The 13,865-nt window shown below is 55.8% G+C and overlaps 1 protein-coding gene across 2 annotated transcripts; it reads left to right on the top strand.

The window, feature by feature from the left end:
- Positions 1 to 597: 597 nt before the first annotated feature.
- On the top strand, positions 598 to 13,257 carry THEM6 (thioesterase superfamily member 6). 2 transcript variants are annotated; one of them, XM_075272044.1, is made up of 3 exons: positions 598 to 714; positions 10,900 to 11,459; positions 12,437 to 13,257. In XM_075272044.1, the coding sequence occupies exons 2-3, from the start codon at positions 10,953 to 10,955 to the stop codon at positions 12,548 to 12,550; spliced, it is 621 nt and encodes a 206-aa protein (XP_075128145.1). In that variant the 5' UTR covers positions 598 to 714; positions 10,900 to 10,952; the 3' UTR covers positions 12,551 to 13,257. The 2 variants fall into 2 exon arrangements, with proteins under 2 accessions (XP_075128145.1, XP_075128146.1); XM_075272045.1 differs by lacking the exon at positions 598 to 714 and adding an exon at positions 730 to 767.
- The last annotated feature ends 608 nt before the right edge of the window (positions 13,258 to 13,865 follow it).

The raw sequence follows: 13,865 nt of genomic DNA, 5'->3' as shown, positions 1-13,865 counted from the left end.
GTGGCTGTCACTATTATGGGGGCTGTGGCTGTCACTATTATGGGGCTGTGGCTGTCACTATTATGGGGGCTGTGGCTGTCACTATTATGGGGGCTGTGGCTGTCACTATTATGGGGGCTGTGGCTGTCACTATTATGGGGGATATAGCTGTCACTATTATGGGGGGCTGTGGCTGTCACTATTATGGGCGCTGTGGCTGTCACTATTATGGGGGCTGTGGCTGTCACTATTATGGGGGCTGTGGCTGTCACTATTATGGGGGATGTGGCTGTCACTATTATGGGGGTTGTGGCTGTCACTATTATGGGGGCTGTGGCTGTCACTATTATGGCGGCTGTGGCTGTCACTAGTATTAGGGGGCGCTATAGTAGCACTGGGAGTATTTTTGGGTTGCTGGTGACGTCACTGTGTAACTGTATTAACCCGATAATCTCCGCTCTGATCCTCCTGTGTGAACAGTCGGCTTCTGATCTCTGATCCCCGGGCACGCAGGGGTTAATCTCTGCCCTCAGCAGCAATTATAGGCAGTGGAAGATTCCATTACCGCCTGCGAGGAGGGGTGACGGAAATCAGAGTCAGTGCAGCCTTTCCGAGCTTCCCCAGCTATTCCCCCAGTATTGTACAGTTACTACAGTCCGGACTCCGGCCCTGTGTGAGGCTCTCAGGCCCGGCCGGCCTCACTTCCTGTGCCGCGCTGCCCCCCGGCCTGACTTGGTACGTTCTCCCGGTCACTGTCAGTCATTGTGCAGACTGCGCTGCGGTGACAGGTCTGACGCTTCTTCCATTCATCTGCGGCTTGTGCGCCCTGCGCTGGGGAGGGGTCTGGTCGGGGCCCCGGGTGGGGGTCGGGTCCGGGGGGCTCCTGCTGAGCGCGGCTGCTGTGGCTTTGCATTATAGATTGTCAATGAGAGGGAGAGTGGATGCAACCTGTGGCTGGGGTAGAACTACAAGTCCCAGCATGCCACGCTAGCGTCATGCATGCTGGGAGTTGTAGTCCCTCATTGGGGTCTGTAGGGGGGTCTGATAGTTGGGATCCCGCAGTGTTTGCTATGACAGTCAGTGCAGGGCATGCTGGGAGTTGTAGTCCCTCACTGGGGTCTGTAGGGGGGGGGGGGGGTCTGATAGTTGGGGCCCCCAGTGTTTGCTATGACAGTCAGTGCAGGGCATGCTGGGAGTTGTAGTCCCTCACTGGGGTCTGTAGGGGGGGGGGGGGGTCTGATAGTTGGGGCCCCCAGTGTTTGCTATGACAGTCAGTGCAGGGCATGCTGGGAGTTGTAGTCCCTCACTGGGGTCTGTAGGGGGGGGTCTGATAGTTGGGCCCCCAGTGTTTGCTATGACAGTCAGTGCAGGGCATGCTGGGAGTTGTAGTCCCTCACTGGGGTCTGTAGGGGGGGTGTCTGATAGTTGGGGTCCTGCAGTGTTTGCTATGACAGTCAGTGCAGGGCATGCTGGGAGTTGTAGTCCCTCACTGGGGTCTGTAGGGGGGGGGGGGGTCTGATAGTTGGGCCCTGCAGTGTTTGCTATGACAGTCAGTGCAGGGCATGCTGGGAGTTGTAGTCCCTCACTGGGGTCTGTAGGGGGGGGTCTGATAGTTGGGGCCCCCAGTGTTTGCTATGACAGTCAGTGCAGGGCATGCTGGGAGTTGTAGTCCCTCACTGGGGTCTGTAGGGGGGGTCTGATAGTTGGGGTCCTGCAGTGTTTGCTATGACAGTCAGTGCAGGGCATGCTGGGAGTTGTAGTCCCTCACTGGGGTCTGTAGGGGGGGGGGGGGTCTGATAGTTGGGCCCCCCGCAGTGTTTGCTATGACAGTCAGTGCAGGGCATACTGGGAGTTGTAGTCCCTCACTGGGGTCTGTAGGGGGGTGTCTGATAGTTGGGGTCCCGCAGTGTTTGCTATGACAGTCAGTGCAGGGCATGCTGGGAGTTGTAGTCCCTCACTGGGGTCTGTAGGGGGTCCCTCACTGGGGTCTGTAGGGGGTGTCTGATAGTTGGGCCCTGCAGTGTTTGCTATGACAGTCAGTGCAGGGCATGCTGGGAGTTGTAGTCCCTCACTGGGGTCTGTAGGGGGGTGTCTGATAGTTGGGGCCCTGCAGTGTTTGCTATGACAGTCAGTGCAGGACATGCTGGGAGTTGTAGTCCCTCACTGGGGTCTGTAGGGGGGTGTCTGATAGTTGGGCCCTGCAGTGTTTGCTATGACAGTCAGTGCAGGGCATGCTGGGAGTTGTAGTCCCTCACTGGGGTCTGTAGGGGGGTGTCTGATAGTTGGGGCCCTGCAGTGTTTGCTATGACAGTCAGTGCAGGGCATGCTGGGAGTTGTAGTCCCTCACTGGGGTCTGTAGGGGGGGGGGGTCTGATAGTTGGGCCCCCGCAGTGTTTGCTATGACAGTCAGTGCAGGGCATGCTGGGAGTTGTAGTCCCTCACTGGGGTCTGTAGGGGGGGGGGGTGTCTGATAGTTGGGGTCCTGCAGTGTTTGCTATGACAGTCAGTGCAGGGCATGCTGGGAGTTGTAGTCCCTCACTGGGGTCTGTAGGGGGGGGGGTCTGATAGTTGGGCCCTGCAGTGTTTGCTATGACAGTCAGTACAGGGCATGCTGGGAGTTGTAGTCCCTCACTGAGGTCTGTAGGGGGGGGTGTCTGATAGTTGGGGTCCTGCAGTGTTTGCTATGACAGTCAGTGCAGGGCATGCTGGGAGTTGTAGTCCCTCACTGGGGTCTGTAGGGGGGGGGTCTGATAGTTGGGGTCCTGCAGTGTTTGCTATGACAGTCAGTGCAGGGCATGCTGGGAGTTGTAGTCCCTCACTGGGGTCTGTAGGGGGGGGTCTGATAGTTGGGGTCCTGCAGTGTTTGCTATGACAGTCAGTGCAGGGCATGCTGGGAGTTGTAGTCCCTCACTGGGGTCTGTAGGGGGGGGTCTGATAGTTGGGGTCCTGCAGTGTTTGCTATGACAGTCAGTGCAGGGCATGCTGGGAGTTGTAGTCCCTCACTGGGGTCTGTAGGGGGGGGTGTCTGATAGTTGGGTCCTGCAGTGTTTGCTATGACAGTCAGTGCAGGGCATGCTGGGAGTTGTAGTCCCTCACTGGGGTCTGTAGGGGGGGGGGTCTGATAGTTGGGCCCTGCAGTGTTTGCTATGACAGTCAGTACAGGGCATGCTGGGAGTTGTAGTCCCTCACTGAGGTCTGTAGGGGGGGTGTCTGATAGTTGGGGCCCTGCAGTGTTTGCTATGACAGTCAGTGCAGGGCATGCTGGGAGTTGTAGTCCCTCACTGGGGTCTGTAGGGGGGGGGGGTGTCTGATAGTTGGGGCCCTGCAGTGTTTGCTATGACAGTCAGTGCAGGGCATGCTGGGAGTTGTAGTCCCTCACTGGGGTCTGTAGGGGGGGGTGTCTGATAGTTGGGGCCCTGCAGTGTTTGCTATGACAGTCAGTGCAGGGCATGCTGGGAGTTGTAGTCCCTCACTGGGGTCTGTAGGGGGGGGGTGTCTGATAGTTGGGTCCTGCAGTGTTTGCTATGACAGTCAGTGCAGGGCATGCTGGGAGTTGTAGTCCCTCACTGGGGTCTGTAGGGGGGGGGGGGGTCTGATAGTTGGGGCCCTGCAGTGTTTGCTATGACAGTCAGTGCAGGGCATGCTGGGAGTTGTAGTCCCTCACTGGGGTCTGTAGGGGGGTGTCTGATAGTTGGGATCCCGCAGTGTTTGCTATGACAGTCAGTGCAGGGCATGCTGGGAGTTGTAGTCCCTCACTGGGGTCTGTAGGGGGGGGGTCTGATAGTTGGGCCCCCCGCAGTGTTTGCTATGACAGTCAGTGCAGGGCATGCTGGGAGTTGTAGTCCCTCACTGGGGTCTGTAGGGGGGTGTCTGATAGTTGGGGCCCTGCAGTGTTTGCTATGACAGTCAGTACAGGGCATGCTGGGAGTTGTAGTCCCTCACTGGGGTCTGTAGGGGGGGGGGGTCTGATAGTTGGGCCCTGCAGTGTTTGCTATGACAGTCAGTACAGGGCATGCTGGGAGTTGTAGTCCCTCACTGGGGTCTGTAGGGGGGGTGTCTGATAGTTGGGGCCCTGCAGTGTTTGCTATGACAGTCAGTGCAGGGCATGCTGGGAGTTGTAGTCCCTCACTGGGGTCTGTAGGGGGGGTGTCTGATAGTTGGGATCTCGCAGTGTTTGCTATGACAGTCAGTGCAGGGCATGCTGGGAGTTGTAGTCCCTCACTGGGGTCTGTAGGGGGGGGTCTGATAGTTGGGTCCTGCAGTGTTTGCTATGACAGTCAGTGCAGGGCATGCTGGGAGTTGTAGTCCCTCACTGGGGTCTGTAGGGGGGGTGTCTGATAGTTGGGGCCCTGCAGTGTTTGCTATGACAGTCAGTGCAGGGCATGCTGGGAGTTGTAGTCCCTCACTGGGGTCTGTAGGGGGGTGTCTGATAGTTGGGGTCCTGCAGTGTTTGCTATGACAGTCAGTGCAGGGCATGCTGGGAGTTGTAGTCCCTCACTGGGGTCTGTAGGGGGGGTGTCTGATAGTTGGGGCCCTGCAGTGTTTGCTATGACAGTCAGTGCAGGGCATGCTGGGAGTTGTAGTCCCTCACTGGGGTCTGTAGGGGGGGGTCTGATAGTTGGGGTCCTGCAGTGTTTGCTATGACAGTCAGTGCAGGGCATGCTGGGAGTTGTAGTCCCTCACTGGGGTCTGTAGGGGGGGTGTCTGATAGTTGGGGTCCTGCAGTGTTTGCTATGACAGTCAGTGCAGGGCATGCTGGGAGTTGTAGTCCCTCACTGGGGTCTGTAGGGGGGGGTCTGATAGTTGGGGTCCTGCAGTGTTTGCTATGACAGTCAGTGCAGGGCATGCTGGGAGTTGTAGTCCCTCACTGGGGTCTGTAGGGGGGGTGTCTGATAGTTGGGCCCCCCGCAGTGTTTGCTATGACAGTCAGTGCAGGGCATGCTGGGAGTTGTAGTCCCTCACTGGGGTCTGTAGGGGGGGTGTCTGATAGTTGGGGTCCCGCAGTGTTTGCTATGACAGTCAGTGCAGGGCATGCTGGGAGTTGTAGTCCCTCACTGGGGTCTGTAGGGGGGGGTCTGATAGTTGGGTCCTGCAGTGTTTGCTATGACAGTCAGTGCAGGGCATGCTGGGAGTTGTAGTCCCTCACTGGGGTCTGTAGGGGGGGGGTCTGATAGTTGGGGTCCCGCAGTGTTTGCTATGACAGTCAGTGCAGGGCATGCTGGGAGTTGTAGTCCCTCACTGGGGTCTGTAGGGGGGGGTGTCTGATAGTTGGGGCCCTGCAGTGTTTGCTATGACAGTCAGTGCAGGGCATGCTGGGAGTTGTAGTCCCTCACTGGGGTCTGTAGGGGGGGGTCTGATAGTTGGGGCCCCCAGTGTTTGCTATGAGTCAGTGCAGGGCATGCTGGGAGTTGTAGTCCCTCACTGGGGTCTGTAGGGGGGGTGTCTGATAGTTGGGGGGTCCTGCAGTGTTTGCTATGACAGTCAGTGCAGGCCATGCTGGGAGTTGTAGTCCCTCACTGGGGTCTGTAGGGGGGGGGGGTGTCTGATAGTTGGGGCCCTGCAGTGTTTGCTATGACAGTCAGTGCAGGGCATGCTGGGAGTTGTAGTCCCTCACTGGGGTCTGTAGGGGGGGGTCTGATAGTTGGGGCCCCCAGTGTTTGCTATGAGTCAGTGCAGGGCATGCTGGGAGTTGTAGTCCCTCACTGGGGTCTGTAGGGGGGGTGTCTGATAGTTGGGGTCCTGCAGTGTTTGCTATGACAGTCAGTGCAGGGCATGCTGGGAGTTGTAGTCCCTCACTGGGGTCTGTAGGGGGGGTGTCTGATAGTTGGGGTCCCGCAGTGTTTGCTATGAGTCAGTGCAGGGCATGCTGGGAGTTGTAGTAGCTGCAGTTGCTTTCGGATCCACTGATATAGAGGAAGGGGGGGGGGCTCACTAGTAGCCCCTGACTACAGGACCGGTAGTCTGTTACCATGTAGACACATAGGTCGGCCTAGGAGCTGGAGACACAATTATGACTAGAGCCTTATTGAAGTGATGACCTGGTTGCAGAAGTCTCCACACCCTGTAAATGCTTGTACGGATCCTGAGTAGGATGCAGCTTTGGATGTGACTGGAGCAGAGGACTCCATGTAATCTTGTGTCCCGTGTCATGGCGGAGCTTTATCACCCTGTTAATGAATGGCTGGCGAGGTGACCTCTGCCCTTATCACAGGGATGGTCGGAGTCTGCCGGAGCCAGGGCTGCTGCGGGTTTAGTAGCCGCCATCTTGTTTCCCTTGGTGGCCAGGCCAGGTGTGGTGGAGGTGTATATACGTGTATATATATATATATATATCTCATACATAGACTTCATCTCCTGACAACCCTCCACTACAGGCTGCAGGTGGGATGTTGTCAGCCATATCTGCTCTTGCTAAGCGACCACACGACAAACCTCATCCTCGCCGCTCAGACCTAATAGATGTCTTTATTGATAAGAATATTGAGGGGCTCCGTTTTTTTAGCTGGACTTCCCCTTTAATAGTTGTCACTAGCGCTATCTGTCAGACTGCGGCCTCGCCGGAAACGGTCGGATATGTGACGTTAATCTGAGGCGGGGGATGGGCTGATGGGGCAGATGTGTAAAGCTGTTGTTGTTGCCCCTAGGGGCACCTGGTGATCTCCTTACCGTGGTTTATAAATACCCCCGGGGGTTGGAGGGGTCGGGGTATGTATAAGGGGTAGGATAGTGCGTCAGGCCGAGGACACGTGACCACGCTTAGTGTCATTAGGTGCGGTGTTGTATCCCGGCCTCCCCGTCTTATGATACTTCCTCCTATGCTGCGGTCTCTTGGTTGTAGGCCCAAAGCCTGAGGCTGCACTACTGTGTTAGGTGCGGTGTTGTCATGATGTGGACTGACCAGGTCTCCGTGCCAGGTCGGGTATCGTATCTTCTAGCGCTCAGTGACCTCGGCAGATGGTGCGGACATACGTATGTGCCCCCATTGATATAGCGCTATGTCTGCCCCTCCTGTATCTGACCAGGTTTCCGTGCCGGGTCTGGTATCGTATCTTCTAGTGCTCAGTGACCTCGGCAGATGGTGCGGACATACGTATGTGCCCCCATTGATATAGCGCTATGTCCGCCCCTCCTGTATCTGACCAGGTCTCCGTGCCAGGTCGGGTATCGTATCTTCTAGCGCTCAGTGACCTCGGCAGATGGTGCGGACATACGTATGTGCCCCCATTGATATAGCGCTATGTCCACCCCTCCTGTATCTGACCAGGTCTCCGTGCCAGGTCGGGTATCGTATCTTCTAGCGCTCAGTGACCTCGGCAGATGGTGCGGACATACGTATGTGCCCCCATTGATATAGCGCTATGTCCGCCCCTCCTGTATCTGACCAGGTCTCCGTGCCAGGTCGGGTATCATATCTTCTAGCGCTCAGTGACCCCGGCAGATGGTGCGGACATACGTATGTGCCCCCATTGATATAGCGCTATGTCCGCCCCTCCTGTATCTGACCAGGTCTCCGTGCCAGGTCGGGTATCGTATCTTCTAGTGCTCAGTGACCTCGGCAGATGGTGCGGACATACGTATGTGCCCCCATTGATATAGCGCTATGTCCGCCCCTCCTGTATCTGACCAGGTCTCCGTGCCAGGTTGGCTATCGTATCTTCTAGCGCTCAGTGACCTCGGCAGATGCTGCAGACATACGTATGTGCCCCCATTGATATAGCGCTATGTCTGCCCCTCCTGTATCTGACCAGGTCTCCGTGCCAGGTCGGGTATCGTATCTTCTAGCGCTCAGTGACCTCGGCAGATGGTGCGGACATACGTATGTGCCCCCATTGATATAGCGCTATGTCTGCCCCTCCTGTATCTGACCAGGTCTCCGTGCCAGGTCGGGTATCATATCTTCTAGCGCTCAGTGACCCCGGCAGATGGTGCAGACATACGTATGTGCCCCCATTGATATAGCGCTATGTCCGCCCCTCCTGTATCTGACCAGGTCTCCGTGCCAGGTCGGGTATCGTATCTTCTAGCGCTCAGTGACCCCGGCAGATGGTGCGGACATACGTATGTGCCCCCATTGATATAGCGCTATGTCCGCCCCTCCTGTATCTGACCAGGTCTCCGTGCCAGGTCGGGTATCGTATCTTCTAGCGCTCAGTGACCTCGGCAGATGGTGCGGACATACGTATGTGCCCCCATTGATATAGCGCTATGTCCGCCCCTCCTGTATCTGACCAGGTCTCCATGCCAGGTCGGGTATCGTATCTTCTAGCGCTCAGTGACCTCGGCAGATGGTGCGGACATACGTATGTGCCCCCATTGATATAGCGCTATGTCTGCCCCTCCTGTATCTGACCAGGTCTCCGTGCCAGGTCGGGTATCGTATCTTCTAGCGCTCAGTGACCTCGGCAGATGGTGCGGACATACGTATGTGCCCCCATTGATATAGCGCTATGTCTGCCCCTCCTGTATCTGACCAGGTCTCCGTGCCAGGTCGGGTATCGTATCTTCTAGCGCTCAGTGACCTCGGCAGATGGTGCGGACATACGTATGTGCCCCCATTGATATAGCGCTATGTCCGCCCCTCCTGTATCTGACCAGGTCTCCGTGCCAGGTCGGGTATCATATCTTCTAGCGCTCAGTGACCCCGGCAGATGGTGCGGACATACGTATGTGCCCCCATTGATGTAGCGCTATGTCCGCCCCTCCTGTATCTGACCAGGTCTCCGTGCCAGGTTGGCTATCGTATCTTCTAGCGCTCAGTGACCTCGGCAGATGGTGCGGACATACGTATGTGCCCCCATTGATATAGCGCTATGTCTGCCCCTCCTGTATCTGACCAGGTCTCCGTGCCAGGTTGGCTATCGTATCTTCTAGCGCTCAGTGACCTCGGCAGATGGTGCGGACATACGTATGTGCCCCCATTGATATAGCGCTATGTCTGCCCCTCCTGTATCTGACCAGGTCTCCATGCCAGGTCGGGTATCGTATCTTCTAGCGCTCAGTGACCTCGGCAGATGGTGCGGACATACGTATGTGCCCCCATTGATATAGCGCTATGTCTGCCCCTCCTGTATCTGACCAGGTCTCCGTGCCAGGTCGGGTATCATATCTTCTAGCGCTCAGTGACCCCGGCAGATGGTGCAGACATACGTATGTGCCCCCATTGATATAGCGCTATGTCTGCCCCTCCTGTATCTGACCAGGTCTCCGTGCCAGGTCGGGTATCGTATCTTCTAGCGCTCAGTGACCTCGGCAGATGGTGCGGACATACGTATGTGCCCCCATTGATATAGCGCTATGTCCGCCCCTCCTGTATCTGACCAGGTCTCCGTGCCAGGTTGGCTATCGTATCTTCTAGCTCTCAGTGACCTCGGCAGATGGTGCGGACATACGTATGTGCCCCCATTGATATAGCGCTATGTCCGCCCCTCCTGTATCTGACCAGGTCTCCGTGCCAGGTTGGGTATCGTATCTTCTAGCGCTCAGTGACCCCGGCAGATGGTGCGGACATACGTATGTGCCCCCATTGATATAGCGCTATGTCTGCCCCTCCTGTATCTGACCAGGTCTCCGTGCCAGGTCGGGTATCGTATCTTCTAGCGCTCAGTGACCTCGGCAGATGGTGCGGACATACGTATGTGCCCCCATTGATATAGCGCTATGTCCGCCCCTCCTGTATCTGACCAGGTCTCCGTGCCAGGTCGGGTATCGTATCTTCTAGCGCTCAGTGACCTCGGCAGATGGTGCGGACATACGTATGTGCCCCCATTGATATAGCGCTATGTCCGCCCCTCCTGTATCTGACCAGGTCTCCGTGCCAGGTCGGGTATCATATCTTCTAGCGCTCAGTGACCCCGGCAGATGGTGCGGACATACGTATGTGCCCCCATTGATATAGCGCTATGTCCGCCCCTCCTGTATCTGACCAGGTCTCCGTGCCAGGTCGGGTATCATATCTTCTAGCGCTCAGTGACCTCGGCAGATGGTGCAGACATACGTATGTGCCCCCATTGATGTAGCGCTATGTCCGCCCCTCCTGTATCTGACCAGGTCTCCGTGCCAGGTCGGGTATCGTATCTTCTAGCGCTCAGTGACCTCGGCAGATGGTGCGGACATACGTATGTGCCCCCATTCATATAGCGCTATGTCCGCCCCTCCTGTATCTGACCAGGTCTCCGTGCCAGGTCGGGTATCGTATCTTCTAGCGCTCAGTGACCTCGGCAGATGCTGCAGACATACGTATGTGCCCCCATTGATATAGCGCTATGTCCGCCCCTCCTGTATCTGACCAGGTCTCCGTGCCAGGTCGGGTATCGTATCTTCTAGCGCTCAGTGACCTCGGCAGATGGTGCGGACATACGTATGTGCCCCCATTGATATAGCGCTATGTCCGCCCCTCCTGTATCTGACCAGGTCTCCGTGCCAGGTCGGGTATCGTATCTTCTAGCGCTCAGTGACCTCGGCAGATGGTGCGGACATACGTATGTGCCCCCATTGATATAGCGCTATGTCCGCCCCTCCTGTATCTGACCAGGTCTCCGTGCCAGGTCGGGTATCATATCTTCTAGCGCTCAGTGACCCCGGCAGATGGTGCGGACATACGTATGTGCCCCCATTGATATAGCGCTATGTCCGCCCCTCCTGTATCTGACCAGGTCTCCGTGCCAGGTCGGGTATCGTATCTTCTAGTGCTCAGTGACCTCGGCAGATGGTGCGGACATACGTATGTGCCCCCATTGATGTAGCGCTATGTCCGCCCCTCCTGTATCTGACCAGGTCTCCGTGCCAGGTCGGGTATCGTATCTTCTGGAGCTCAGTGACCTCGGCAGATGCTGCAGACATACGTATGTGCCCCCATTGATGTAGCGCTATGTCCGCCCCTCCTGTATCTGACCAGTCTCTATATCTTGTCTTCTCCTGCAGGTCCTCTCGTCCACCCCCTGCTCATTGACCTCGGACACCCCGACTCTGCAGTCATGTGGCTCGCGGTTCTGCTCCTGGCCCTGACTACGGTCTTGTTCTCCCTGCTGGACGTCTGGTATTTTATCCGCGCGTTCCTGGCGGTCCTGAGGGCGCGTCTGCAGCCGGTGGTGAAGGACCTTCTGAAGGAGCACACCTTCTCAGGTCTGGTTCTCCCTCATGACCTGGACTTCCTCCTGCACATGAACAACTCTCGCTACCTGCGGGAGGCCGACTTTGCCCGGCTTTCCTATTTCACGCGCAGTGGACTTTTTGGGGCCATACACGCTATGGGCGCTGGGATGGTGATGGCGGCCTGCACGATACGGTACCGGCGCTCACTTCGCCTGCTGGAAGCCTTTGAGATCCGCACCCGTCTGCTCTGCTGGGATGAGAAGGCCTTCTACGTGGAGCAGCGATTCGTAGCCCCCAGGGATGGATTTGTCTGCGCCGTTCTGCTGAGCCGGCAACACATTATCGGAAACTCCCCCGATAAAGTGGTACAGACCATGTGTAAGAGGAAGGTGAGCTGCACCAAACACCCTGCAGGGGGCAGTATACGGGCTCAGTAATCCAAGATGTAATATGCATGTACCTTAGGGTGTGTATGGGTATAATTGTGCGTGGTCTGGGGGTGGCGGCTTCAGTACGGGCGCCAATTTGTCTGACTGATCACGCACTCCAGACCAGGAACAAACCAAAACTTTAAAAAAATTTTGACTGCCCATGAAGAGAGTGCAGAATAAAAATTTTTGGGGTGGTATACCCCAAAAATGTCTTATTCCACTAAAGCCAAATTTTTGGCAAATTCATATAAGTAGTAGCGGCCCTGCGGGGTGGCGGCCCTCCTGGACTCCGATTTTCCGTCATGGGCATCTTTGTTCCTTTTCTGGCCACTTCTGTGACGACATGCTGAGGCCTGTGATTGGGTCTTGGCGGTCACATGGGGCGCTCTGATGTCATTAATCCCACGTGGCAGGAAGAGGACCAAAATGCAGCACGAGGCCGGAGGCCACGAGGGAGCCCAGGAGAGGTGAATATCCGTGGTTATTACTTTTCCACAAGTCTGCGATCATTGTACCCCATATTATAGTTATTTGTGGGTGTGAACCCCCAAAATTTCAGCTCGGATGATCCCGGCCCTCTGACGAGACGCCACTGTATAATAACACTTTGGGTTCCTGACAAACAAGTCGAGACCAAAACCAAACTAGTTTGTGAATATTCGCCGCGAATCCTGCGAGTTCTCTACTCCAGACACAAGCTCTTAGACGTCAGGGCTCACGTTCAGTGTTAGCAGAATTATGAATGCTGCTCTGGATGTTCCTGGGGTCACAACATTGTAACTCCAGATCTGTACAACAGAAGTGCAGCTGTGGAAGGAGAGCAGGTATGTTAGGGGTCACTGTAGTCCATTGTGGGCCAGTTGTGCGATATTTGGGAGGGAGTCTGGGGGTGGAGAAGGCCCCTTACTCACGTTTCATGTCTGCTCGATCCACAGGTGGAGTCTCCTGAGTTCCCGGATGAGGTCATGCACTGGATCGACTACAACGACAACAACAGTCAGAAACTGAGAGCCGAGAGCGGGGTCTCCAACAACTCCAAGGACCAGTAACGTAGCCGCCGCCGGGTACTGCCCCCCCTTACAGCGCACCTGCCGATCCTGCATAGACCAGTGCAGCTGTTAGGATTAGGATTGTCCCCCTGGTCTAGAGTGTTAGCCCCCTGCTGTACCATTCCTGTGTGTGAGCCTCAAGTAGAACCACGTCTGCTTTATAAGGGGTTCTGTGCAATACTGGGGGGTGATGGGAAGAGCGAAACGCCTGCTCAGGTGCCAGATGACGGAACGTTCCTCAGTACTTTATATTGTGCATTTTATTTATTAAGTTCATTTTGTATTTATTTGCTCCGATACATGCCGAAACGCAACACGTAAGAAGAGTTACCATGAAAGACGCAAGGGGATGGTCCAGACTTATACACAGCCAAGGGCAGGCTCGTCGGGAATGGGGGGCTGGGAGTTTTAGGGTGTCCTCACTATTATGGTGGAATTCAGTGCTTCGAGACTTGATTGGGGTATTATGGTGCAGCACTACTACCCCCATCATCTGCTCTCTGAGGAGCTCGAGCCTATGAGACTCACCTGGTACCGAGGACCTGAAGGGACAACCCCTGTCCATAAACCCTATGATGGGAAGCTGCTGAACATAAGGGGGTGACCTGAAAGAGGACCTTAAACTATCCTGAGATCTTTTCATTATTTAATAGCCCCCCTCCCCTGATTCTGGCACCGTTTGATTGTATTCTCTAGTCCCCACCATTCCTGAGCAATCAGTGCTGTTAGTTTCTGTGCCCAATATCCTAACTAGACTCCCTAATGTCCGGTGGGTGGAGTCAGGCAAGGGGGTGTGACCCCCCCCCCCCCTGCCAGACACCACCCACTTGTTATTAGGGAGTCTAGTTAGTATATCAGGCATCAAAACTAACCACATCAGTTGCTCAGGAATGGTGGGGACTGTATATACAGAGGCGGGGAGGCTATTCTGAAGAGAACTGGTGGTGGTGAAAGGTTCTCTGTAACAAAGCCTGTGCCTGCCACAAAGTAACGCCCAATGTCTGAGGCCGGCGAAATTGTCTGAAGTAGTCTCTCTGTAAATTCTTTGCTTTACTTTTCTCCTGGTCAGACGAGATTACATCATACTCCAGTCACATCTAGAGCTGCATTCAAAATGTCACTGCTATTCTGCTCTCTGGGTGCGTTCATCCCCTGTCACTACTTTTACTCTGCACTGCTGCTTCATTGCCTGGACGGGGCAGGTTCAGTGTTGCTTGCAGAATTATAAATGCAGCTCTGGAGGTGTCAGGCGTATGTGTCACCCCCTACTGGTTCATGGTCTGTCCTGGGCGGGCTCTGCAGTGCTGGAGTTGTC

Source organism: Leptodactylus fuscus, chromosome 4 (assembly GCF_031893055.1).
Source record: "Leptodactylus fuscus isolate aLepFus1 chromosome 4, aLepFus1.hap2, whole genome shotgun sequence".
NCBI lineage: Eukaryota > Metazoa > Chordata > Amphibia > Anura > Leptodactylidae > Leptodactylus > Leptodactylus fuscus.
Note: the sequence above shows the minus strand (reverse complement) of the source record. Positions and strands in the feature narration are given on the sequence as shown.